The sequence below is a fragment of the Gracilinanus agilis genome, chromosome 1 (genome assembly GCF_016433145.1).
Source record: "Gracilinanus agilis isolate LMUSP501 chromosome 1, AgileGrace, whole genome shotgun sequence".
NCBI lineage: Eukaryota > Metazoa > Chordata > Mammalia > Didelphimorphia > Didelphidae > Gracilinanus > Gracilinanus agilis.
The window spans coordinates 731,977,396-732,004,211 of record NC_058130.1 but is presented as its reverse complement, the minus strand read 5'-3'; the positions used below and the strand labels follow the sequence as shown (position 1 = coordinate 732,004,211).

General features: G+C 44.6%; 1 protein-coding gene across 1 annotated transcript; it reads left to right on the top strand.

The window, feature by feature from the left end:
• The first annotated feature begins 23,139 nt into the window (after window positions 1-23,139).
• On the top strand, window positions 23,140-24,735 carry KLHL26 (kelch like family member 26). Its single transcript, XM_044658634.1, has one exon. The coding sequence runs from the start codon at window positions 23,155-23,157 to the stop codon at window positions 24,733-24,735; it is 1,581 nt and encodes a 526-aa protein (XP_044514569.1). The 5' UTR covers window positions 23,140-23,154.
• The last annotated feature ends 2,081 nt before the right edge of the window (window positions 24,736-26,816 follow it).

Here is a 26,816-nt window from a genome sequence, read left to right as displayed (position 1 = left end):
TTCCTGGAAGCTGTGTGTTTCAGTGATAACTAAGCCTGCATCAGCTTTCCTGGCTAGCATCATCCCACAATATCCACTCCCTGAGCTTGCTAGCCACAAGGCTGCCTGCGCACACTCCTCCTTTCAATCTTTAAAAGATCCACTGTGTAGGCCCCAATTGGAGAGTTAAAATCTATTGTGAAGTTGATTTTTTTTTTAAACCAAAGTGTGAGATTTCCCACTTATCCTTCTTAGTTTTTATCTTGTTGAATTTGACCATGTGTTTTAGCACATCAAGTGCTTTTTCAATCCTGATCCTGTCATCTTTACTATCTCTTTTAGCTTTTTTTTCCCCTCCCTTCCACATCTGATAAGCCTGGCATCTTTGTCAGGAGTCCTGCCACCTTCAAGTTTTGGTTTCTTTGCTCAACAGCTATGTGAATTTGGGCAAGTCACCTTTCCCTCCTTAGACCTCAGTTTCCCCCTTTATAAAATGGAGATAGTAATACTTGTGTTGTCTTCCTTCCAAGGCTATGATGAACTCTTCGTATAAATATAAAATATTTATAGAATAAAATATAAAATAATATAAAAATAAAATAAATAGAAAAGTGTAAACTGCTATTATAGTAGGAACACCGCAATAATACTGCTAAAGGGGACATCTGTGCCGGCAAGACATTAGTTTTCTGTCAGGCCCCTCAGTTCAGGTTCCCTTCATGACCTCAAGTGCCACTTAGTAAATATTCGAGGATCACACCAAATTGATTTTTCCTGACTCACGGGGGGATGACTTAACCAGGCACTTGGTAATGACCAGGGGCAGAGCAGGACTGAGTGGGCTGACTTATGTTGGGAATACCGAGGCTCCTTCCTGTCTTCTTCCCCAGACTCTTTGACCAGCTTCCTGTGTGACCTTAGACACATCACTCACCCTCCCACTCTGGGACCCAGGGTGTGGTCATCCTTGCCCGTCATCGTGTCTCCCAAGCATGTGGAGTGAGTGAGCGAATGGGCTACTGTGAGTAATGAGCCTTGGACTTGTCTGAGGGCAGGCGGAAGCTAGAGATAAGCGTCCTAGACCAGAACTGAGCCCTGTTAGTCATCATGCCCTGGATGAAGCCAGAAATGTCACGGAATTAGAGAGTCTTAGTGAGAAGTGACCTCAGAGGTCATGGAATCCCAGAGCTGGAAGAGATCAGAACAAGTGGGTTCCCTCCAAAGTGTCCTCTTAGCCTCCCCTCCAGCTACTTCACTGGTCTGGAGCTCACTGCCTACTTATCCAACCCCTTTCATCTTAGACGCCTTGAATTTCTGAGCTGGAAGAGACCCTAAAGATCATCTTGGATCCCCATGGTTTTTACATGTGAGGGGGCCAAGACCCAGAGAACAGGAACTCAAGCCTGAACCCAAGAGAGTCTGTTGTGGCACGTTCTGGCACTGTGCTAAGTGCCGAGGATACAAAGGCAAAAGATAGTCCCTGCTCTCAAGGAGCTTACAGTTTAATGCAGGAGACAAGACACAGCTATGTACAGTTATAGGAACAGTTGGGATAAATAATCTCAGAGGGAAGGCACTAGCGTGAAGGATGACTAGGAAAGGCTTCCAGTAGAAGATGGTATTTCAGCTGGGACTTGTAGGAAGCCAGGAGGTAAAGATGAGGTGGGAGCACATTCTAGAGATGGGGGATAGCAGAGAAAATGCCCTGATTTGGGGGATGGGGATGGAGTGTCTTAAGTGAGAAAACAGAAAGGAGGCCATGTTCTAGAGTGTGTCAGGGGCACTGAGGTGGAAGAAAACTGGAAATACATAGGAAGAGGCCAGATATTTCAGGTAATAGAGAGCTACTTAGGAAAATTGAGAGCTGAGAGGAGGATGGACTGGAGTGAGGAGAGACACCCTGTCTCCCAACAGAGTATTGCAGTGATCCAGGTGTGAGGTGATGAGGACCTGCACCAGAGAGGGATGGCAGTGTCAGAGCAGAAAAGGGGGCTTATGGGAGAGATACTGCAAAGGTAGAATGGAGGGGCCTTGGCAATAGCTTGGATATGGGGGATCAGAGAGAGTGATTGGGAGATTAGGAAAGTTTGGAAGTGGCCAGGTTGTGGGCTGAAATATAACAGGTCTAGTTTGGGGCACTTTGAGTTTAAGATAGTTACAGGATTTCCTATGGATAATTGATGTCACATTTCTTGCCTTCACAATGGGTGGGGGAATGATGGGAAGGAGGGAGAGAGGTCGGAATTCAAAATGAAAAAAAAAATGTCAAAAATAAATTAATAATAGAGGAAAAAAAATCTACCAGACTTCTGATTCAAGATGTTGGAGGTGCAAGTCTGAAAGCCAAGAGAGGTTAGAGTTGGACAGATAGATCCGAATTTCAAATACATAGAGATGATAATTGAATCTGTGGATACTGATTCGATCAAGTGAACTAGTGTAGACAGAGGAGAGAAGAGGGCCCAGGAGAAAAGTTACAGAGATACCCAGGGGCAGTGGAGCTTAAGACCTATAGGGGTTTAGGGTCTCCCTTGCTTTGCTCCTTGGTCCTTTCTCTGAGCTGCTTCTTCTTCCTTTACCTTCTGTCTTAGTATTGATACTAAGGCAGAAGGGCCACATGGGCTAGGCATTTGGGGTTAAGTGACTTGCCCAGGATCACACAGCTAGAAAGTGTTTGAGGCCACATTGGCCTCCTGTCTCCAGGCCCATCTTTCCATCTACTGAGCTACCCCACTGCCTCTCTCTGAGTTTCTTGATCTCCTCTCCCTATCTTCTCTACCTGTGCTCATCTTGTGGGTAGAATATTCAAGGGCCTTTTGACCTGTCAGAGCCTCGACAATAGGTGTTTTTAATCTGTTTGGTTTTTCCTGTGTGGCCTATTAGAATGATCTCTTTGAAGAAGTCATGGGTCTGATTGGGCTTCTGGAGCACGAGGCAATCAACACTGTAATCATCTGAGAACGGGCACATCTGACTGTCTCTCCATTTTTAGGGAATTCCTTCAGTGTGGTGTAATGGAAAGAGCACCAGAGCTGGCGTCCGGGGGCCTGAGGACCTGCGATGCAATCCCTCCCACTTCTCCTCCTCACTCCTTGTTGAACTCTGGCCAATTTCCAGAACCTCTCAGTGCCTCTCATTCCTTATCTAGCAAATTCAGAAGTTGTATTAAATGATCCCTGAGACCCCTCTCAGCCCTCCAGTTTTGGAGAGGCCTTTTTAATACCCATCCTTTGAAGCCTAATTCAAATGTCTCCTCCTCCAGAAAGTTCTCAGAGACCCTTCCTTGTGCTAATAGCTTTGTTCCTCACCCTTCATTTACCACACTGCTCTCTGCCTCCTCAATGACCTTGGTGTGTAAGCTTGAGGGAAAGAAATAGATGTAAGTCCTTCTCTGTCTAGTTGGGACTCATCATACCAAGACATATGACACAAGATGAGAGCATGAGTTTGAATCAGAGTCGCTAGAGAAAGTGAATCTTATTTCCCCCAAACATTATTTCAGTATGAAATATACATTATTCAGGCTGTGTCTGGAAATTGAGTTCATTTTCCTAAACACTTAAGGGCTTAGGGGTAGCTGGGTGGCTCAGTGGATAGAGAACCAGGCCTGGAAATGGAAGTTCCTGGGTTCAGATCCTACCTCATACTTCCTACCCATGTGACCCTGGGCAAGTCACTTGACCTCAGTTGCCCAGCCCTTACCACTCTTCTGTCTTGGAACCAATGTTGCTTTTCTGCCTTGGAACTGAAACTGATTCTGAGAGAGAAGGTAGGGGTTTAAAACAAACAAAAATTTGTTTTTCCTAAACACTTAAGGGCTTGCTATGGGTACAGCAGGGTGTTTGTTGCCGGGGACTACAGATACATAGATGAGTCAGTCCTTTCCCTCCAAGAGCCTATATGGGGCTGGAGGGATGGAACTTGCACACGGATAAGTCATTAACAAGGTGATTTGAGCACAGAGAGAGCCTGAGCATGTTTGTAGGGGAGAGGATGAGAGTTGGAAGATCAGGAATGCCTTCGCCATGTCGTCCAAATCAAGCCTTGTAGGAATATATGGAGGGATGAACCAGTGGCAGGGAGGATTGCATGCTCAGGTGTATCAGTGACAGTTGGCAAAGCCAAGTTTGGGAAGTAGCTAACAGTCCATTTGCCTGAAATGGAGAGAATGTGAAATTACATAGTAAGACATGTATGGAAAGTTTGAATGGAGATTGTGGATGCCTTTTAAAATGCCAGACCAAGGAATGTGAGTTTTACCCAAGTGGCATTTGGGAGCTGTTGAAGATTGTCGAGTTAGAGAATGATGTGGTCAGGCCTGTCCATTAGGAAGAACATTTTGGCACCTTTGTGGATCATGGCTTGGAGAGGGGAGAGACTGGACCCGGGGAGGCCAATTAGAAGGCTGGTGTAATCATCTGAGTAACTAAGGTAAGGCCACATGAGCCTAGAGAGAAGGGGGTAGATGGAAGAGATTATGTTGATAGAATCAAGAAGGTCTGACATCTAGTTATGGGGGATGAAGGGATAAAGGTTCAAGAGTAACTGGAAGAAAAGTGGGTTACTGAACCCATAGCAGTTCCTTCAGGGCAGGGACTGTTTGGTTTTTTTTTCTCTATATCCCCAGTACCTTTCATAGTCCTTAATGCATAGTAGGTACTTAATAAATGTTTGCTTAACAATTACTTGAAGTTTGGAGGAGGGGCACATCTTAGACTAAAGGATATGATTTTTGCTTGACATTGTTGAAGGAGTTGGGGGGGGGAGATTAGGGAACTGTTTTTAGAGATAATGCTTAACTATATGGGATCCCGAAGAAGAGAGGGGAGCAGGAAAGAAACAAGGGCTCAGAACAGAAGAACAGAGTCCTGTGTGATCCTTGCCCTTAGGAATCCAGAGGGAAGAGACAGTCCAGCAAAGGAGACCGAAAAGCGATGGGCAGTCAGGTAGTAGAAGACCCAGGAGAGGGCAGTGTCACAGAAGCCAAAGGAAGAGAGCATTTAGGAGGAGAGGATGGTCAACAATATTAAAGGCTGCAGAGAAGTGAGGCAGGAGGAGAATGGATAAAAGGTTAGAGAATTTAGTTAGTTGAGAAATCATGAAAGGGTCACCATGGAAAGAGTCATTTCAGTTGCATGTTGGGGTCAGATGCCAGATTGCAAGGGATTGAAAAGTGATGAGAGGTGAGAAAATTATATTAACCATTTTTTGATAAAGGAGAGAAGGATGCCTTAAAGTACCTGGTGTCTTTACCTCTTTACCTGTTGTCTGTGAATTCATTTTTAAAAACATTTTGATGACTATATTGAAATATAATTGTTTCCCTTGTAATCCTGTGTATTTTATTTTCTGAATTTAAAATCATGAATTCGAAAAGGGATCCATAGGCTTCACGAGACTGTCAAAGGGGTTCTAGACAGAAAAAAGGTTGAATGTCTGACCTAAAAAGGATGCTAAGGTCACATTAATGAATGAATGAATTAACAAAAAAGAAACTTATTAAGCCATTATTATGGGATGTAGGAGGAAATCACTCCTCCCCCCCCCACTCCAAAATAGGGCTCTAGAAGAGAAATTTTGGAATAGCTTTTGTGGAGGAATCAATCAGGAATGTAAGAATTGTGTTGGCGCAGTGAGGGGCTAGTTAAAATTAGATAACATCATAACATCTAAGGGTAACTGCTCTACTTGACATAACTTTGTGACTTCCTCCAGCAGTATTCAGTAGCATGTTTGTAAGTGTGGAAAAGGTGAATGATGTGAGTAACCCAACCCAAGGTTTAGGTTTGCAAGATGTGAATAGTGATAATATTGGAAGCATGGGATTTGATGGTCAAGAATGATTAATTATCATTTGATCCATGAATTAGAGGGTTAAACTATGAAGGGAGAAAAGTGGGAAGAGAAGGAGGCATGTCAGGATTCAGTGAAGGGAAGATGCAAATCATGGAGTTGAGAATGTTTATGAATTTGGAGGCCAAAGAGATGGGGCAGGGCATCAATACTGTCTTTTTTTTTTAATACTTATATTGTTTTCCCCAGATTACATGTTGATACTATCTTTTTTTTAATTTTAAACCCTTAACTTCTGTGTATTGACTTATAGGTGGAAGATTGGTAAGGGTAGGCAATGGGGGTCAAGTGACTTGCCCAGGGTCACACAGCTAGGAAGTGTCTGAGGCCAGATTTGAACCTAGGATCTCCTGTCTCTAGGCCTGGCTCTCAATCCACTGAGCTACCCAGCTGCCCCATGTTGATACTATTTTTAGTAATCATTTTTTCACATTTTGCAATCCATGTTCTCTCCCTTCCTCAAGAGGACAGGTAATATGATATGTTGTACATGTGCTATTTGTACAATGCATATTTCCATGTCTATCATGTGAAAAAAGATATATGTTGCTTATACTAAAGATAAAATTTTCATGGAGGAAATAAATTGAAGAACGGCATACTTCAATCTGCATTTAGGCTTTTTCATCATGAGGCCCTTGGAGTTGACTTGGATCATTGCATTGCTGATAATAGTCAAGTCATTCCTTCTTGATCATCATACTTTATTGCTGTTACTGTGTACAACCTTCTTTTGGTTCTACTCACTTCACTTTGCATCACTTCACATAAGACTTTTCAGGTTTTTTGTGATAATCTTGTTTGCCATTTCTTATGGCACTGTAGTATTCTATTAGAATCATATACTATAACTTGTTCAGCCATTCTCTAATTAATGGACATCTCTTGTTTCCAGTTCTTGCCACCACAAAAAGAGCTGCTACAAATATTTTTGTACAAGTATGTCCTTTCCCCCATCTTGATATTTTTGGAATACAGATTAAGTAGTGGTTTTGCTGGTCAAAGGATATGCACAATTTTAGGGACCTTTGGATATGGTTCCAAATTGCTTTCTAGAATGGTTATATCACTTCACAGCTCCACTAAGCGCATTAGAGTCCCAATTTTGCCACATCCCCTCCAACATTTATCATTTTCCTTTTTTGTCATATTAGCCAGTCTGATAGGGGTGAGGCAGTACCTCAGAGTTGTTTTAATTTTCATTTCTCTAATGAAAAGTTATTAGGACCACTTTTATATGACTAAAGATAGTTTTAATTTCTTCATCTGAGAATTGCCTTTTTATATCCTTTGACTATTTGTCAATTGGGGAATGGCTTATAGTCTTATAAATTTGACTCGGTTCTCTATGTAGTTGAGAAATGAGGCCGTTGCCAAAAATACTTGCCATAAAATCCATCCTCCCAGTTTATTGTTTCCCTCCTAATCTTTGTTGCATTGGTTTTGTTTGTGCAAAACTTTAGTAAATCTCATCTGTTTTATATCTTATAATGTTCTCTTTACCTTGTTTGGAAATAAAATTTTATTTTAACCATAGATCTGACAGGTAAACTATTCTATGTTCATCTCATTTGTTTATGACTTTACACTTTATTTCTAAATCATGTCTCCATTTTGACTTTACCTTGGTATATGGTGTGAGGTGCTGGTTGGTGCCTACTTTTCTGTCATACTGTTTTCAAATTTTCCTAGTAGTTTGTGTTGAATAGTGAGTTCTTCCAAAAGCTGAGTCTTTGGGTTTGTTAAACACTGAGTTACTGTGGTAATTTACTACTGTGTATTGAGTGTCTAATCTACTTCATTGAACCTATTTCTTAGCCAGTACCAGATTATTTTAATGGTGGCTGCTTTATAATACAGTTTGAGGTCCAGTATGGCTAAGCCAACCTTCTTACATTTTAAAAATTAATTCCCCTGATATTCTTGGCCTTTTGTTCTTCAGATGAATTTTATTATAAATTTTTCTAGTTCTATGAAATTATTTTTGGGTAATTCCATTGGTATGGCATTGAATTAATTTAGGTAGAATTGTCATTTTTATTGTATTGGCTTGGCCTATTCATGAGCAATTAATGTTTTTCCAGTTGTTTAGATCTGACTTTATTTGTGTGAAAAGTGTTGTGTAGTTGGGATAACAGAGTTCCTGAGTTTGTCTTAGCAGGTGGACTTCCAGGTATTTTATATTGTTTATAATTATTTTAAATGAGATTTCTCTGGGGGACAACTGGGTTGCTCAGTGGATGGAGAGCCAGGCCTAGAGACAGGATGTCCTAGGTTCAAATCTGGCCTCAGACACTTCTTAGCTGTGTGACCCTGGGCAAGTCACTTAACTCCCATTGCCTAGCCCTTACTGCTCTTTGGCTTCGTAATCAATACACAGTATTGATTCTAAGATGGGAGGTAAGGGTTTAAAAAAAAAGGATTTCCCTTTCTACCTCTTGCTGCTGGACTTTTATTGATAGTCTAGAGCAGTGATGGGCAAACTATGGCCTGTGGGCCAGATGCTTCCCCCTAAAATGTTCTATTGGTGGTGACATTATTCCTAATCTGACGAATACAATGAGTAGGATACAATACAATGAAACTTTGAAAGAGCTTTCTTAGAAACAGACTGACAGAAGAGCATTTCCTTTCCGTTGGCCCCTTCTTTAAAAAGTTTGCCCATCACTGATCTAGAGAAATGCTGCTGATTTATGTGGTTCTATTTTATATCCTGCACCTTTGCTAAAGTTATTAGATGTTTGATAAGTTTTTTTTTAAATTTTAAACCCTTAACTTCTGTGTATTGACTTATAGGTGGAAGATTGGTAAGGGTAGGCAATGGGGGTCAAGTGACTTGCCCAGGGTCACACAGCTGGGAAGTGTCTGAGGCCGGGTTTGAACCTAGGACCTCCCGTCTCTAGGCCTGGCTCTCAATCCACTGAGCTACCCAGCTGCCCCCTGTTTGATAAGTTTTTTGTTGATTCTTTTGAGGCTTTGAAGTAGAAGAGCAGGAGTTGGGGTGAAGGTAAGGCTGTGATTCAGGTTCTAAAAGGAGGAAAAGTGATCTGGGAGCCAGTTAGTGGCTGCATTGTTGAGTGGACTGGGGCAATGTTGATGGATAATAATTATGGTACTACTGTACTATTAGTATATGGTTGATCATATTCATAGCTACCAAGTACTCTCCTTACAGTAACCCTGTGAAGCAAGGCAGCAAAGTAATATTATACCCATTTTACAGGTAGGGAAAGTAAGGTAGTTTATCTCTACAATTCTAGCACCTGGGACAACCACCACCAAATGTTCCCAAGGGAGAAGCCTAAAAGGTGCTCTCAAATCAGCTTCTCAAGACAACTTAGTTTTAGTGAGGGAAAGAACTAAAAGAGATTTTTTTTCAGCCTCCAGAAACAAGGCCCAGAGGTGGGAAGGGAGAATTGGAGACAGAGACTTTGGAACACTTGTAAGTTGGCTTCTAGAGAGGTCACTGCTGGGTAAGGGAAGTGCCTGAGAGATAGGTCAGAGAACAGCTCACTGGGAGTTCAGAACTTCCTAATTTAACGAGTTTTCCTTGTCTTCTTTTTATTTTTTGAACTATTACTATTTTTTCCATTTAATAATTTTTATTTTTTAGAAAAGTTAACATGGTTACATGATTCATGCTCTTACTTTCCTCTTTACCCCTCCCACTCCCCCCCCCCCCATAGCTGATGTGCATTTCCACCGGTTTTAACGTGTGTCATTGATCAAGACCTATTTCCAAATTGTTGATAATTGCATTGGTGTGGTAGTTTCGAGTCTACATCTCCCATCATTGTCCACCTCAACCCATGTGTTCAAGCAGTTGTTTTTCTTCTATGTTTCCTCTCCTGCAGTTCTCCCTCTGAATGTGGGTAGGTTCTTTTCCATAAGTCCCTCAGAATTGTCCTGGGTCATTGCATTGCTGCTAGTGCAGAAGTCCATTACATTCGATTTTACCACAGTGTATCAGTCTCTGTGTACAATGTTCTTCTGGCTCTGCTCCTTTCACTCTGCATCAGTTCACATGAAATTCCTCCAGTTTATTATTCCTTTGAGCACAATAGTATTCCATCACCGGCATGTACCACAATTTGTTCAGCCATTCCCCAATTGAAGGGCATCCCCTCATTTTCCAGTTTTTTGCCACCACAAAGAACTAGGCTATAAATATTTTTGTACAAGTCTGTTTATCCATGATCTCTTTGGGGTACAAAGCCAGCAATGGTATGGCTGGATCAAAGGGCAGGCATTCTTTTATAGCCCTTTGAGCATAGTTCCAAATTGCCATCCAGAATGGTTGAATCACTTCACAACTCCACCAGCAATGCATTAATGTCCCAATTTTGCCACATCCCCTCCAGCATTCATTGCTCTCTCCTCTCATTTTAGCCAATCTGCTAGGTATGAGGTGATACCTCAGAGTTGTTTTGATTTGCATTTCTCTAATTAGTAGAGATTTAGAGCACTTTCTCATGTACTTATTGATAGTTTTGATTTCTTTATGTGAAAATTGTCTATTTATGTCCCTTGCCCATTTATCAATTGGGGAATGGCTTGATTTTTAATACAATTGATTTAACTCCTTGAATATTTGAGTAATTAGACCCCTGTCAGAGTTTTTTGTTATAAAGATTTTTTCCCAATTTGTTGTTTCCCTTCTGATTTTGGTTGCATTGTTTTGTTTGTACAAAAGCTTTTTAATTTAATATAATCAAAATTATTTATTTTACATTTTATAATTTTCTCTAACTCTTGCTTGGTTTTAAAATCTTTCCTTTTCTTGTCTTCTTTTTAACCTTCACTTTGTCTTAGTAAGAACTTTAAGATGGAAGGGCAAGGGTCAGGCAAATGGGGCTAAGTGACTGGCTCAGGGTCACTCAGCAAGGAATCAGACATATCTGTCTGAGGACAGATTTAAACCTAGGACCTCCCATCTCTGGTCCTCAGTGCTCTGCCCACTGAGCCACCTCTTTGCCTTTGGATGGCTTTTTCTCAATCCTCATCCTTCTTGACTTCTCTGCAGTCTTTGACACTGATTATCTTCCTCTCTTTTTGCATACTTTCCCCTCTCTCGTAACTAATTCTTGCTCACCTGCTCACTTGCGCACTTCTTCCTGCCTGGTAGAAGATCCCAGGTGCTGTTGGCACCTTCTAAACTTCAGTGTCCTGGGATGAAGCCCTCATTGTCCCATCCTATACCAATCAGTCAGCAAACATTAAGTGCCTGCTGTGTGCTGGGCACCAGAAATCTTGGCATCAGTCAGACTTTGGCTCAAGCCTGACCTCTGATATATCCTGGCTCTGGAACCTTCCTTGTGTTCTAGGCAGTTCTGAGATGGGGAGAGGGAGAGAAGGAGCTGCCCTGCATGGGTAAAGGGAGTTCCCTGATGGGCCAGGCACTGGACTACCTAGTGGCAGCAGGAGATGCCCACTGCTTCTGGAGTTAGAGGGCAGAAGAGGAGAGGGAGAGCAGTGCCCACCTTGGCACTTGTCTGTGGATTCACTAGGGATAAGGGAAGGAGAAAGATGGATGGACTGAGTATCATTTAAGGAGGACTTTCTGCTCTTGGGGGTCCTGTGAGGAAGGAGAAAGGGAGGAATCAGCCTATTTTCTCCCAAGGCACCATTCTTAGAACACACAATTGTTGCTCTAGCAAGTTGCCAGTGTTTCCCTTTCTCAAATAAAAATCCTTTGAAAACAGAATTAAATTAATTTTCCCATCTAGAGAGACAGCACATGGTATAAGTGGACAGAGTAATTGAGTCTAAGACAGGGTACTTGGGTTCAAATCCTATCATATATTCCCAGCATAACTGTGGGCAAGTCATTTTACCTATGCCTCAGTTTCCTCCTCTGTAAAATGGGACTGATAATAATCTGCAGTACACGCAACACAGGTATCTGTGAAATTTAAATGAGCTCTGCCATATAAAGTACTTTGCAAACTTTTCGACTCAGAGCATTGGATGTCAGTGATGATGACTGCTACTATTTACTACTCAGTCCCTGCTCTTACTATTTATGATCTTTTTTTAATCCTTCCAGCTGGGGCAAGCTTGTAAATATTTAGCAACCAGTTTGGGGGGATATGCCAAGGACGCATTTTATTTTATTCTATTTCTAATATTTATTTCTTTGCTTTCGGTCTTAGAATTGATACCAAGTAGTAGTTTCAAGGCATCCATACCGTAAGGGCCTTGTCGAGGGTCACACAGCCAGGAAGTGTCTGAGGCCGGATTTGTCACATTTTAAAGTTTAACATTCTTAATGTTTCCTCCTTCATTTTCTTAAAAACAAACAAATTTAAAAAAGTAAACCAAGCCCTTGTCTGCATTTTGCCAATTTCTGAGGTGAAGATGATGCTCACACTGAAAATCGAACAATTATTATTGCTGTTAAGTCTTTTCAGTCATGACCCACTTTTCGGGACTCCATCTGGGGTTTTCTTAACAGAGATCCTGGAGTGGTTTGCCATTTCCTTCTCCAGTTCATCTTACAGATAAGGAAACTGAGGCTAACAGGGACAGGGGTCATTACTAGTCAGTGTCTGAGGCCAGATTTGAACTCAGGAAAATAAATCTTCCTGATTCCAGGTCTAGCACTCTATCCACCATGCCTCCTTGCTGCCCTGCCTGGCATATAGGAAAGTACTATAGAAATGTTTGTTATTTTTATTTGAAGTACATTTCAAGGAAGATACCATACCATTTCCTGGTGCCCCATCAGTCTGGACATCTCTCCCATATAGGAATGTTGATTACTTTTTAAGCTGGTAGCTGATGCCCTAACCCAGTATCATCATAGACTCATAGTCTATGATAGAAAGAGTTCTCAGAAGCCACCTGGGTCTGACTTGGCTTCAGTCTACCACATCCACAGCAGAGCCATCTGGCTTCTCAGAGAAGATCTCCAGCAGTGGCTCGGCCCCATTTTGGACAGCTCTGAATGTTAGTGAAGTTTTTCCTTAGTGACCTCTGGCCTCTTTGCTATCTTTCTGCCTCCTCTTCCTTGTTCTGGCCTCTGGGGCCACCCAGAGCAAACTTAATCCTCCTTCTGGATGACTGTCCCCTAAAGTGATTTTGCTAAAGTTCAGATCTGCACACAGCCCCTCACCCAGTGAATTTCAGTGGCTTCCTTTTGTCCTGCACTCTCGGATACCAGATTCTTTGTTTGGTATTCCAAGCCTTTCCTAACCTAGCCTCCTCCCAACTGTCCAACCTTCTTCTGCCTTACTCCCCGCCACATATTCTTTGGCCTTCTGGTTATTCTGTGAACAAGACCTGCATCTCTCCACTGCAGGTACTTTCTCTGGCCGTCTTCCATGCCTGGGATACTCTCCCTCCTCTGTTCCAACAATTGACTTCACCGGTTTCTTTTCAGTACCAACTTTCTACAGGAAACCTTTCCCAACCCCTCATATTCCTGGTGCCTTCCTGCTGCTACTTCCTATTTCTTTGAAATGCAGCTTATTTGTACACTGTTGTTGGGAGCTCTGTGAGGGCAGACACTGAATAAATGCTGACCAATTGCTTGAACTGCATGAAATCAGTGCTCTTAACACCAAGGTAGTAGAACCATAGCATACCCATGCTGTCTGTGGTGTATCCTGGGCAGAGATATTGGAGTGGCCTGCCATTTCCTTCTCCAGTGGATTAGGGCAAACAAAGGTTAAATAACTTGCCCCGGATCACACAGCTTGTAAGGATCTAAGGTCAAATTTGAACTCAGGTCTTTCTGACTCTAGGCCCAGCACTTCCTCCATTGAGCCACCTAACAGCCTCAAAATGGGTGAAATAATACTTATTTACTTTCTGATACACAGATATATTGTTTGGAAATCACTTTTCAGGACTAAAGAAATGAGTTAATATTTTGCTTCTCCCCAAGTTTTAAGCTCATTTATAGGTTCTACCTGAGACCTTGTAAATCTGTTGGATAGCTCCTTCCAGGCTTCCAGTTTATTTCTTTATTTGTTTTTTAAACCTTTACTATCTGCCTTAGAGTCAATACTGTGTGTTGGCTAGGCAGTTGGGGTTAAGTGACTTGCCCAGAGTCACACAGCTAGGACATGACTCAAGTATTCTGTCTGCAGGCCTGGTGTTCTATCTACTGTACAACCTAGCTGCCCCTAGGATTACCTTTTCTTACCCAGGCTCATCATCTCTTGTTCTAATGACCAGTCTTTACCTGGCATTAACTTGAAGCCTTTTACTCTCCTGGTTACCTTTCACTGGGATATTTTTCTTCCTAAAATATGGCAGAGCTAGACGTCATGCTCTGGAGATGAAGGGTTAGAGGAGCCTGGCTCACTTCCCTGCCTTTGGGATCTCAGCCTGATGACTTGGTTCTTCCTCATTTGTAGAATAAAAGCTTTCTATCAGGAGGCCTTTCAAGAGCCTTCCAGCTCCAGGCCTGTGATGGTCTGTGTTCTGACTAGGCCAGAAGACAATAGGACTGTCCCCGTGTCTCTTTTAAGGCTGCTTAAGGCCTCTTTAACATAATACTCCTCATAGTCAGCCCACAGTCCATTAAACTGCCAAATCTCCTTCAGACAAACTATTGGTTCATCTGGCCACTCTTCCACCATCTTGTACTTCTGACATTGATCTTTTGGGGCCAGGTATAGGATTTCACATTTATTTCTATTAAATGTCATCTGATTTAATGAGGTTCAGTGTTCCGGCCTGTTGAGCTCAATTGATCCTGACTTATCTAAAGTGACAGCTATCCTTGCCAACTTCTTGTGACATGCAAACTTGAAAAGTATATTCTTATCTATGTCTTTTGATAAACAACAATGAAGAATGATAACTAGCAGGATGGAGCTAGGAACAGAACCCTGGGAGACTACACCAGAGACTTCCTTCCACATGACGTTGAGCCATTTTGGACTCCTCTTTGGGGCTGGCTGCTCATTCAGCCAGCTCTGGACTAAATTGCATTTTCATCTAATCCACATCTCTGCATCTTTTCCCCTCAAGGATGGCCTGAAAGACCATCAAATACTTTGTCGAAATCTGGGTAAACTGTAGCTCCAGGATTCCCCTGATTTTTCTCTCAAGTAGCCCTGCCCAAAAAAAGGAAGTGGCCTAGTCTGGTGTGACTTGTTCCTGAGAAAGCCATCCTGGCTTTTTGTGAGCGATTTTTCCTTTTTTTTTTTTTTTTAAATTTTAAACCCTTAACTTCTTTCTGTGTATTGACTTATAGGTGGAAGAGTGGTAAGGGTAGGCAATGGGGGTCAAGTGACTTGCCCAGGGTCACACAGCTGGGAAGTGTTTGAGGCCGGATTTGAACCTAGGACCTCCCGTCTCTAGGCCTGGCTCTCAATCCACTGAGCTACCCAGCTGCCCCCCGATTTTTCCTTTTTTAACTGTTCACAAACCTTCCTTTTAATAACATGGCCCTAGAAGTTTGCCAGGAATTAGAAGCCACACTTTCAGTTTTTGAACTAAAGGATGTTTGATGATTCTGTTCTCTTCCAGTTTTTGAAGATTCTGTACCCCTAGTGTTCTCCAAGGTGATTTAGAAGCTCCTGGACTGTGGCTTAGGAATCACATCTGCCGGGTCTTTGAGCAGGCTAGGAGACAGTTTGTCTGGGCCTGGTGACTTTAATTCATCACTCAAACTACCCATTTTTAAGCTAACGTTATAGTTACTTTTATATATAATTCACACCCTCCCCCTCTCACCCCAGATTTTAAATTGAGGGAAGGGACAACACTGTTTTTTCTCTTTGAATGCCTCTGATTGATGCACAATAGCAGGGCCTTAGTTGAGCATTCCTTTCACTCATGAAAAGTTCAGAAAAGTTCTGAGGATCAGAGATCAGGTAATAACAGAGTACATTTCTGGACCCTTGGGAGAGGCTTGTGTGAGTGTTCAAGAAAGGAAATGATAAACTGATCTTTAAAGATGTCCAGAAGAGAATGGGCAGAAGGTCAGGAAGAAACACTGATGACTCAGGATAGCTCTGGAAAGAACATGTTGAATTTGTTATGGGCTTGGAGGGAGAAATATATTATATGTTGGTGCTGGGTGCTGTTCTCTTTTTCTTTTCTTTGTACATAGAAATGCTCATCTCTTATTGGGTGTCTGTTATGATCAGAATTTTATTTTATTTTATTTTTTGTCAATCCACAATAATTTAATTAAGACCTACAATGTGCCAGGTACTATGCTAAAGCCCTGGGAATATCAAGAAAAAGCACAACCAGTCCCTGCTTTCCAAGAGCTGACATTTGAATGGAGATGTCCTCATGTACGTGAATAGTTACTGTAAAATCCATGCAAGAGCAGATGGAAGGTAACTCTAGAAGGGAAAGCACTAGAAGATAAACTCCCTGAGAGCAGAGCTTGCTTTCTCTCTCTCTTTTTATTGTTCTAATAATTTTGACTTCTTTTGCTTTTATTGTAATTTTACTTTGTTTATTTGCTTACTTTGTTTATTTACCTTTTTTTAACCCTTACCTTCCATCTTGTCCTCAATACTGTGTATTGGTTCAAAGGCAGAAGAGTGGTAAGGCTAGGCAATGGGAGGTTAAGTGATTTATACAGGGTTACACAGCTAGGAAGAGTTTGAAGCTAGATTTGTAAATTAAGAATTTAAAATAAATATTTTAAACACTAAAGAAAGAAAAAAATGGTATGTCAAGTTCAAAAGCAACTAGGAGAAAATTTTTTGCTCTTATATAAGGTATATAAAGGGGATTAATATGAAATAAGTCTGGAAATGGGTGTTAGAATAGATAAATGGTAAAGAACCTGAAATGTCAGGAGGCAAAGCTTACATTTTAGACAAGAGGCAATAGGGAACAAGAGAGTAAAAAGTTAAGAACCCTTAATCTTAGGAAGGATAATCTGGTCACTGTGTATAGGATAGATTGGGAAAGGGAGAGATGGGAAGAATGGAATCCCTACTTTTTTTTAAACATTGTTTTAAAAATCAAATATAGAGAAAAGAGAGGGAGTTACGTTTTTAAGAGTACATTTTTTGTTTGTTTTTATTTTTATTGTCATGCAAAACACACTTCCATATTGGTCATTAAAGTAAACTCATACATAATCAACCCCAAAAATAAAATCATAAATATAATGGTGTGAAAGACAACTCCCAACAGTCCTTTCTCTGGATTTAAGAATACATTTTCAATAGGTCTTGATCAACAATATATGTAAAACCCAGTGGAATTGCTTGTTGGCTATGGGAGGAGGGAAAGGGGGGGGGGAAGAACATAAATCATGTAACCATGGAAAAATATTCTAAATTAATTAATTAAAAAAATTTAAAAAAAAGAATACATTTTCAAGCAGCTACTTTCTTCCTTGATTTCTGGGAGGTCCACTCAGGACTAAAGATCTTTTCTGGCAGATGGGATTGATTTAATTTTTTTTCAAAGGAGAAAAAAAATCTTTCCCCTAACTAAGGCTTCAGAATTCCATTCAGTATTTTTTTTTTTTTTTACATTTTTAAACCCTTAACTTCTGTGTGTTGGCTCCTAGGTGGAAGAGTGGTAAGGGTGGGCAATGGGGGTCAAGTGACTTGCCCAGGATCACACAGCTGGGAAGTGTCTGAGGCCGGATTTGAACCTAGGACCTTCCGTCTCTAGGCCTGACTCTCAATCCACTGAGCTACCCAGCTGCCCCCTCCATTCAGTATTAAATGAGGTAGCTACCATAATACTCTGAAGATGACCACTTTTCCAACCCTACATTTGTTTGTAAAAATACTTGTCAGTAGAGGCTGCCTGATTTGAGGTGAGCTCATTGGGAATCATTAATCTTGGGTTTGAGTCTCCAGCTTTGGGGTGAGTCTTTAGGTCTGGTTCTGCCATGAACTTGCTGTATAACTTTGGGCAAGGCATTTCTCTTCTCCTCTCTCAATTTTCTCACCTCTTAACTGGGGGTGTTCCAGCACTTTTCAGAGGTAAGGCACTCTCTTGGGTATATGTGTACCTTCTTATTGACTGTGGATACTATTATTATTTTGTTGTCAGTTGTTTTCAGTCATATCTGACTCTTCATGACTCTATTTTGGGGTTTTCTTGGCAAAGATATTGTAGTTGTTTGCCATTTCTTTCTCCAGCTCATTTTAAAGAGGAAGAAACTGAGGCAGACTGGTTAAGTGACTTGCTCAGGATTGCACAGCTAGTAAGTGCCTGAGGCTGATTTTGAACTCAGGTCTCCTTGAGGTAGTATTCCATCAACTGTGCCACCCAGCTGCCCTTATTATATATTATATTTTATTAATGTATTGTTTAATAGCTATAATGGTTATTATTAGAAAACATATTGATCCCTCCTTTCTGGTAGGGCCTTGTCTTAGCTGTTGACAAGCTCCTTCTGCTGCCCCTTCCAAGGAACGTGGCGGATATAACAGTCTTGCCAATTTTAATTCTCTTGAAAAGACACTGGGGTAATTTATATCTTTTGGTCAAGTGCAATTGGAGATGGTAACTGCCATGTGAAATGCTCAGCCTTAATGGAAATCTCACCACATTGGGGAAATTAATTTGGGAATTATTGGCCAAAGTGCAAAGAGCAGTCTAATGGAGAAAATTCATTTGTGTAGGCAGCTACCATGGCATAAGGGGGTGGGGGGAAGCGGGCTAATTTAGACACACTCGGATGGAGGGCTCCCCATGGATAACATTATGGTTGCCTAGAGCTCCTCACATGAGAAGTTGTTCAAGTTCTTCTTATAAGAATCCTAAGATTTCTGATCTGGAAGGACCTTTCAAAGCTAGGACAGACTGTTGGAGCTAGTGGAATGTCAGGGCTAAGAGGGCCCTTAGAACATTGGACACAGAATATTAGAGCTAGAAGAGTCCTTAGAATATAGAATGCCAAATGTGGGAGAGACCTTAGAACTTAGGATGTCAGGGCTGGAGGGGCCCTTAGGGCAGAGGAGGTCAAAGCCTGAAGAGCCCTTAGAACAGAAAATGTTAGTGCTAGGAAGGCCCTTAGAATGCAAATGTCAGAGCTAGATGAGATCTTATATCCTAGAACCTTACATTTGGGTAAGAGATCACTTAGTCTATTTTTCTCATTTCATAGATAAGGAAATTCAGGCCCATATAGGGCAAGGGGCTTGCACAAGGCCACATCATTTGGTGACAGCCTAGAGAGTTCCAAATTTCTAAAACCCCTGAGAGATTTCCCCTCTTACTCTGTCTCCTGAGCAGGCAGTAAAGGCTGGAGTTGTGGGTGAATGTTCAGGTGTAGGGGTGGCGATGACTTCCAGGGATCCCCTGGAGACATTGACCACAAAATTTGGCCCATCTGAGAATCCATGGAGTGTAGATGGCCGTACTAGCCAAGGAGAAGACAGGCCTTCCAAATGGGAGGCCGTGAGGGCTGGGAGGGACATTCTGGAGGGTTCAACATGACTTTAGTGCTACCTTTAGAGCTCCTTAGGCTGTGAGGTTCCAGAAAGCTTGGGTAGGACCTCTGAAAACTTTTCCTTGTTCCCTTTCTGCAGCATGGCTGACAAAAATGGGGCCCTCAAATGCACCTTCTCTGCTCCTGGCCACAGCACAACCCTCCTGCAGGGACTCGCCACGCTCCGAGCCCAGGGCCAGCTCCTCGATGTCATCCTCACCATCAACAATGAAGCATTTCAAGTCCACAAGGTGGTCTTGGCTGCCTGCAGTGACTATTTCAGGTGGGACCTAACACAACAGAAAAAACTGATTCCTTCCTCCTCTAGGACAGATCTTGTCCACCTTGGTTTTTTTTTTTTTTGTTTTGTTTTTGTTTTTAATCATTCCTGGCTCAACCCTTTTCAGCTAAATCTTCTTGGCTGGTAGAGCACAAATTCAGAATGGCCTGATGGCTTCAAGGATTTGGTGGCCTTTTTGTAGCTCTCTGCTCTCCCCGAGAATGTTGGGGATAGCTCTCTAGAGGGCGACTCTCATGCCTCCTGCCAGTAACCATGCCCATTGGTGTGTGAGAGAAGAGGCTGGCCTCTCTTTTTACTTCTTTGCCCAATTTGCCCTGATTTTGGTGTTGTAGGAGCATGGGTTACATTTCCAGATTGGAGTGTGGTGTTTGGTCTGGGCCAACTTAGCTCTGTGGCTGGAGACTAAAGCCCTCCAAATCGCCCTCATTTTTTGTGCCCAGTCACTGGCATAAATGGCTTCCTTCTCTCTAGACCAGGAGCAGCTAAGGAAGCTTGGAGATGTTCATTTGGGATGTGCGCTCCAATACATTTGTTTGTGTAGTAGGTATCTACGCTAGGGGCATTTTGGGAATACAAATGCTACAGGCGTTTATGAAACACCTGTGTGCAGGGTGCTATGCCAAATCTTTGAGCAAGGATTGGTAGTAGTCTATGCCCTCGGGGACCCCTAAGGCATTAACACAATGAGCTTCATACATGGCATTATCTCCCAAGGGTAGAGTGTCTACCCAAGTGTGTCCTGGAAAGACTAAAGAGGCAGGTGGGTACTTCTTTGGTGGTTCAGGGGAGATTTCCTGATAAAGTGGACTTGGAGCCAGTGGCTTTTGTGGCCTGCTGGGCTGCAGCGGCAGAGCTCGCCCCTGGAGGGCAGGAGGAGCATTCCCCATTGCTCTGCTGAGGCGAAGGGAGTAGAACTGGGAGAGTCTCTGGGACTGGCTCAACAGTGGCTTCCTTCGTTCTTTCTTGACAGGAACGCTGGAGAGGAGACAGAGGCAGGAACCTATTCTCCAAGGCTTATGTTTTGACTTTTTTTTTTTAAACCCTTACCTTCTGCCTTAGAATCGATGCTGAGGTTTTATTGATTCCAAGGCAGAAGAGCGATAAGGGCTAGGCAGTGGGGGGTAAGTGACTTGCCCAGGTCATGCTGCTAGGAAGTGTCTGAGGCTACATTGGAACCCATGACCTCCCAGCTCTGGGCCTGGCTGTCTCTCCACTGAGCCACCTCACTGCCCCATGTCTTAATTTTTGAAAGGTGCTACACTATAAAACTTAAGAAGGAGCCCAATGGTTGTCCCTTAGACAAAGGGGTGATCTAAGAAGGAACAAGGTCAGCCTGCACCCCCCCCCCCCCGTCTTGATGCTGGCTTTCCAGAAAGCTTCCAAATCATCCAAACAAGAGCAGGAAGTCACAGCGTACGTTTGGTTGTGGTCTGGTCTAGATCCAGCCCTCTGTGACCTTTGAGGGTAGGGAAGGGTCTGCCCCATTCTCCTAGCATGAGCTGTTTATTGCTTTGGCTAAGAGGCTTAGGCCATCGATTCTGTTTGTCTTCATAAATCCCCATGCTGGCCTGCTGCTGGGGCCTCTCTCCAGTCTGGCTCCAGCTACCTGCTCTATCTCTCTTGCCACGTTCCCAGTGTTCTCAGAACAATGGCAGCACAACCAATCTCAGACCCTGCTCTTTTTATTCTGGGTTGGGCCTTGGGAGTGTGGCTTGTGACAGGGAGAAGTCAGAAATGCTTGGTCAATGGCCAGTCTTTTGAAACTCTCAAATTGATAGCCTAGCTCCTTTCTCTGCCGCCTACAAGGACCACTGTCCCCCCACAAAAGACTGAAGGAGGAATCCTAATAATAGTCATTCCAGTAGTAATGACAATCACTGTTCACATGTTCTAGGGCCTTTCCTTCCAACTGCCCTTGGAGGGATGTTGTATAAGTACCATTAGCCCATATTTACAGGGGAGGAAACTGAGGCTCACAGTGGCTGTGGCCTGAGAAGATGTGCATTTATGGCCTTCTGTGTATACTGTAGGCACTATAAAACCAGGCACCAGGGGTACAAAGAGAAACAAAAATAGGTTCTGCCTTCAAGTTCCTTACATCCTGCTGACTGATTCCATGGTCACAAGATACCATGTCAGAAGAAAGGTTTGAACTCAGTTCTCTCAGGTCTGGGCTCAGGGCTCATTCCACCACAGTGCCTTTGACTCATCTCAACTTTTGTCTGCAATTAAAAAGGTGAGGGGCAATTGTGAATGATGGAGGGTGAGCCACGGGACATGGCGCCCTTGTCCTCTGGTTAGCCAGGATGCTTTCACTCTGGTGTAGGGTTCTTTAGACATCCCCTAAAAGGGGGGTCAGGTAAGAGGACCACTGAGAACTTTCTGCTTCTCTCAGAGCCTGGATGGGACCCAAGGGGAAGGGCTTCCTGGCATGGTCTTTTCACCCATCTTGCATCCTGAAGTATGCTCTCTGGATCATGGAAGGCCCGTCCTTCCGTCAGGCAGCCTGGGGCCTCTGGTTAGAGTGACTGTGGGAAAATTGCCCAGCATTGCTAGGAAGGACCTCAGAAATCATTTAGTCCAAAGCCATACCTGAAACACAAATTGCCTTTCTGACAGTCCTGAGGTAGCATAAAGGAACATTGGGCTGGAAGTTCAAGGTCCTGGGTTTGAGGACCAGCTACTTTGTAGAGTGGCAGTTAGACAAATCTCAGAAGCTCTTGGAACTTCCGTTTCTGCATCTCTTGAGTGGGTATTCTGATGGACTGCCTCACAAGGTTGTGATAAGTGAGGTTCTTTGCAGACCTTAAAGCATGTAAAAAAAAGTGAGTCCTAGTTATTGTTCTCAATAACTTCAGCAAATGGTCCTTCAACACATTCAGCATCTACTCATCCCCCGCCTGTATCAGGGAGCTTTCTCTCTCCTGAGGTCTGCCGGGGTGGGAGCTGGTGGGAGGAATTCATTGGCAACAGGGCTAAGAGGGCTTTTCCTTCTTTGAATCCTTCCTGAGAACCCAGTCCAGTTCATCCGAAGTGTATCTAGTGCCTGCTCCCTGAAAGGCCCCTAATGACTGAGGCTATCAAGATGAAAGAATGGCCATGTCCTTGCTTTTCGGGTGTTAGCCACTGGTGACCCTGGATGAATGACAGTGATATGTTGGGGTGGCTGCTAGGCTCCTTGCCCTTGAAGGAGCTGGACCCTTACAGGTAGCAGCCTCTCTAAGCACTAGAGTTCTGGTGAGCCACAGCCGTCCCCAGGCCGGGCTGCCTGTGGGGCCGCTTTTCCTGACCACAGGTCCCTGGATCTCTGACTTGGATTGGCTGGTTCCGGTGGATGGTTGGAAGCCTCTGTCTCCAGCTGCAGCTGAGTAGCTGGAGTGGCCATTTAATAATTAACAGGCCAAGCAATGGAGTGTATCAAGCAGCAGGGCAGGACTGAGAGTTGCTGTTTTCAGGAAGATGCATGATTTGGGCAGAGTTTTTCTTCCTTTTTCACCAGGCTGATGTTTCTGTGCTCTGCCTGGGCTTTCTGGGCCGCTGGTCCAAGTGACCAGCCTCTTCCCCACACCACCAAGTTTCTCCTCTTATCCATGTGACTGGCAGCCGATCAAAACCCAAATTTTTGTTTTTGACCTTCAGGGCGATGTTCACTGGAGGGATGAGAGAAGCCAGCCAGGACATCATTGAGCTCAAGGGTGTGTCCGCCAAAGGCCTGAAACACATCATTGACTTTGCTTACAGCGCCGAAGTGACCCTCGATCTTGACTGCATCCAGGATGTTCTGGGAGCTGCGGTTTTCCTCCAGATGGTTCCCGTGGTCGAGCTCTGTGAGGAGTTCCTCAAGTCCGCCATGAGCGTGGAGACGTGTCTCAACATCGGCCAGATGGCCACCACCTTCAGCCTGGCCTCCCTGAAGGAGTCAGTGGACGCCTTCACGTTCCGGCACTTCCTGCAGATCTCGGAGGAGGAGGACTTCTTGCATCTGCCCCTGGAACGCTTGGTCTTCTTCCTGCAGAGCAATAAGTTGAAGAGCTGCAACGAGATCGACCTCTTCCGGGCGGCCATCCGCTGGCTGCAGTATGACCCCACGCGTCGGCCCGGTGCCAGCCAGGTGCTCTGCCACATCCGCTTTCCCCTCATGAAGTCGTCGGAGCTGGTGGACAGCGTCCAGACGCTGGACATCATGGTGGAGGATGTGCTTTGCCGGCAGTACCTGCTCGAGGCCTTCAATTACCAGATCTTGCCCTTCCGCCAGCACGAGATGCAGTCTCCGCGGACCACCATCCGCTCCGACGTGCTCTCCCTCATCACGTTTGGGGGCACGCCCTACACGGACAATGACCGCACCGTCAGCGGGAAGGTCTACCACCTGCCCGAGCCCGGCTCCCGCCAGTTCAAGGAGCTCACCGAGATGGAGGTGGGCTGCAGCCACACGTGCGTGGCGGTCCTGGACAATTTTGTGTACGTGGTCGGGGGCCAGCACCTGCAGTATCGGAGCGGCGAGGGGGCGGTCGATATCTGCTACCGCTACGACCCTCACCTGAACCAGTGGCTGCGCATCCAGGCCATGCAGGAGAGCCGCATCCAGTTCCAGCTGAATGTGCTGTGTGGAATGATGTACGCCACTGGTGGGCGGAACCGCGCAGGGAGCCTGGCGTCCGTGGAGAAGTACTGCCCCAAGAAGAACGAGTGGTCCTACGTGTGCTCCCTGAAGCGCCGGACGTGGGGGCATGCGGGGGCGGCCATGAATGGCCGGCTCTATATCTCTGGGGGCTACGGCGTCTCGGTGGAGGACAAGAAGGCGCTGCACTGCTACGATCCGTCTGTGGACCAGTGGGAGTTCAAGGCCCCCATGAATGAGCCCCGAGTCCTGCATTCCATGGTCAGCACGAGTAGCCGCATCTATGCCCTCGGGGGCCGCATGGACCACGTGGACCGCTGCTTCGATGTGCTTGCCGTGGAGTACTACGTCCCCGAGGCCGACCAGTGGACCATGGTGAGCCCCATGCGGGCTGGCCAATCGGAAGCCGGCTGCTGCCTGCTGGAGAGGAAGATCTACATAGTTGGGGGCTACAACTGGCATTTGAACAATGTGACCAGCATCGTTCAGGTGTATAACACAGAGACGGATGAGTGGGAGAGGGACATGCACTTTCCAGAGTCTTTTGCGGGCATTGCTTGTGCGCCCGTCCTCTTGCCCCAGATCGCTGCCGTGCAGAGATAGCCTTGGTGGGCCCTTCTGGCGCTGGCCGCCCTGGGTGCTCGTTGCCATCTGCATGGGGCTTCATGCACTGGATGTGTTTATCTTGTCTTTGTTTGCCAATAGCAGCGCACTGTGCCAAAGGCCGGGGGGAAGTCAGGGCCTGGGTCAGGAGTGTTGAGATCCAGTCCCTGGGGTCCCTCCTCTTCCTCTTGTCTGAGATTCTGGCAGCCAGGGGAGCTGAGAGCACTTGCCAGGGCACTGGGCCGAACGTGTCATGGCTGAAAATCGCATTGCAGGCTGTTCCGCCCCCCCCCCCCCTTGCCCTTCATTTCACAACACTGTCACAAATGAGAGAGAATCCATCAGACTTTTGTTTTAAGTTGTTGGTTTTGTTTTGCTTCTTTCCGTCCTTTCTCTCAGTCCTGTGGTTTCCAAACGAGTCCAGACGTGATTTCATTAGTGTTGAGTGGCTCCCCAAAGTTAGTGGGATGTCTTCCCCCCCTCCCCATTCCAAGTTGCTTTGTGCGTGTGTTTCTAAAATAAATTTAACCAAAACTTTTATAACATACGGACCTCCAGGAGCAGAAAGAGACGACTGGAGACTGAAATAGTTGAGGTTTACGGATGATGAAAGCGCATTCTTGCCTCTCAATAAGTGATTTTTTCCCCCTGATGCCTGAGATGCATGAAGATGTCTCTCTGCATAGTGTGGTGATGAGCGGAGGGGCCAGCCCAGTTCCCTGGGCCCTCACTTCCCTCTCTTGAGGGCTTCATTCCGTAGCCTGCACCTGGCTCCCTGCCTGCTTTCAGAGCCAGCCAGACCTCCTCACCCACTTTCCTCAGTGCAAAATTCACAACCAAAGAAACCTCTGGAGATAACCACAGTCCTCAAAGGCCATTGGTGTTTGCTTGTTTTTGAATTTCACCAATAAATGCTGGATGGGACCTTAGTGTGGGGAGAAAATTTGATGGAATTGATGGAAAAGCCCAAATCCTGGGCCCATTGTTCTCCTGGGAAAGCATGTCTGATTTTCTTTTGGTTATATTCTCATGTTACCTTCATCATCATCATCATTATCATCAACCTCATAGAGCCCATCATTCACATTTTGATAGCTCCCTAAGGTTTATGAAGCACTTGTCTTGGCAACCACTGGGTGAGTACCAATATTTTTATCCCCATTTTATAGATGGGGAAATGGAGGTTCAGAAATAAAGAAGTAGCCTGTTCAGAGTTAGGTAGGCAGTGAGTTGCAGAGACGGGACTTGAACTTGGGACTTTGGGCTCCAAGACCAGAGCTTGCTCTTCTGGCTTGCAATCTCCTGTGGTGCAGCAGACAGGAATCCTTGGTATTTGGGGTCTTTTTTTTTTTTTTTGACAAAGATTCCAGCCCCTTTCTCAGCCACTGCAGTTTTGTTGTTTGAGACTCCATAGGATGGACTCCGATGTCTTATAAATAAAGATTTGTATCCTCTTGAGGCCATGTCAGCTGTCTACTTTGCTATTAATACTGGTGGGCCAAGTTCTCTCTGTGACCAGGTACCATAGAAAGAAGGAATCTCCTTCTGGGGTAATTATTTCCCCCAGTGTGTGTCTTCCTGCTTTTCTTGCTCACTGAGGAGGAGGGACAAAGCAGAATTTGTGCGGTCCCAACTACAACTTCGGAAAGGTTCGCTGATGCTTGACCACCCCTCTCAGCATGTTGGGGATCCTTGTTGCCTGTGTCATGGAATGAGAACTGGGGTGGGGGAGCCTCTGCCTGGCTAGGGGGCACTACTCATGCAGCTGCAGCCACCATAGCAATCCTTGCCAACTTTTGGAAAATGCAGTCAAATAAAATTCTTATCCAAGGGTGAAATCTCTGGCGGCAATATTATTTTCAGACTTTTGTTTTGGGAGGTTCATCTAGTGTCGGTTATGCTCTGTTGTTAAAATTCCTCTCCCCATTTTCGTACTGATCCTTTCTCTTCCCCACTCTACCCCCCTTTCTTCCTTGCCACCGGACCCAGAGAGGGGTGCCCCACGTAGCGCCACATGTCGATCGATGGGTGTCTAGTGGGGCATGACTCCCTCCCTCCCAGTCCCAGAGCTGCCTTGGTTC

What these genes read in the sequence shown, in the direction of transcription:
- KLHL26 (XM_044658634.1), top strand. Translation starts at nt 23,155, where the DNA reads ATGTTCACTGGAGGGATGAGAGAAGCCAGCCAGGACATCATTGAGCTC.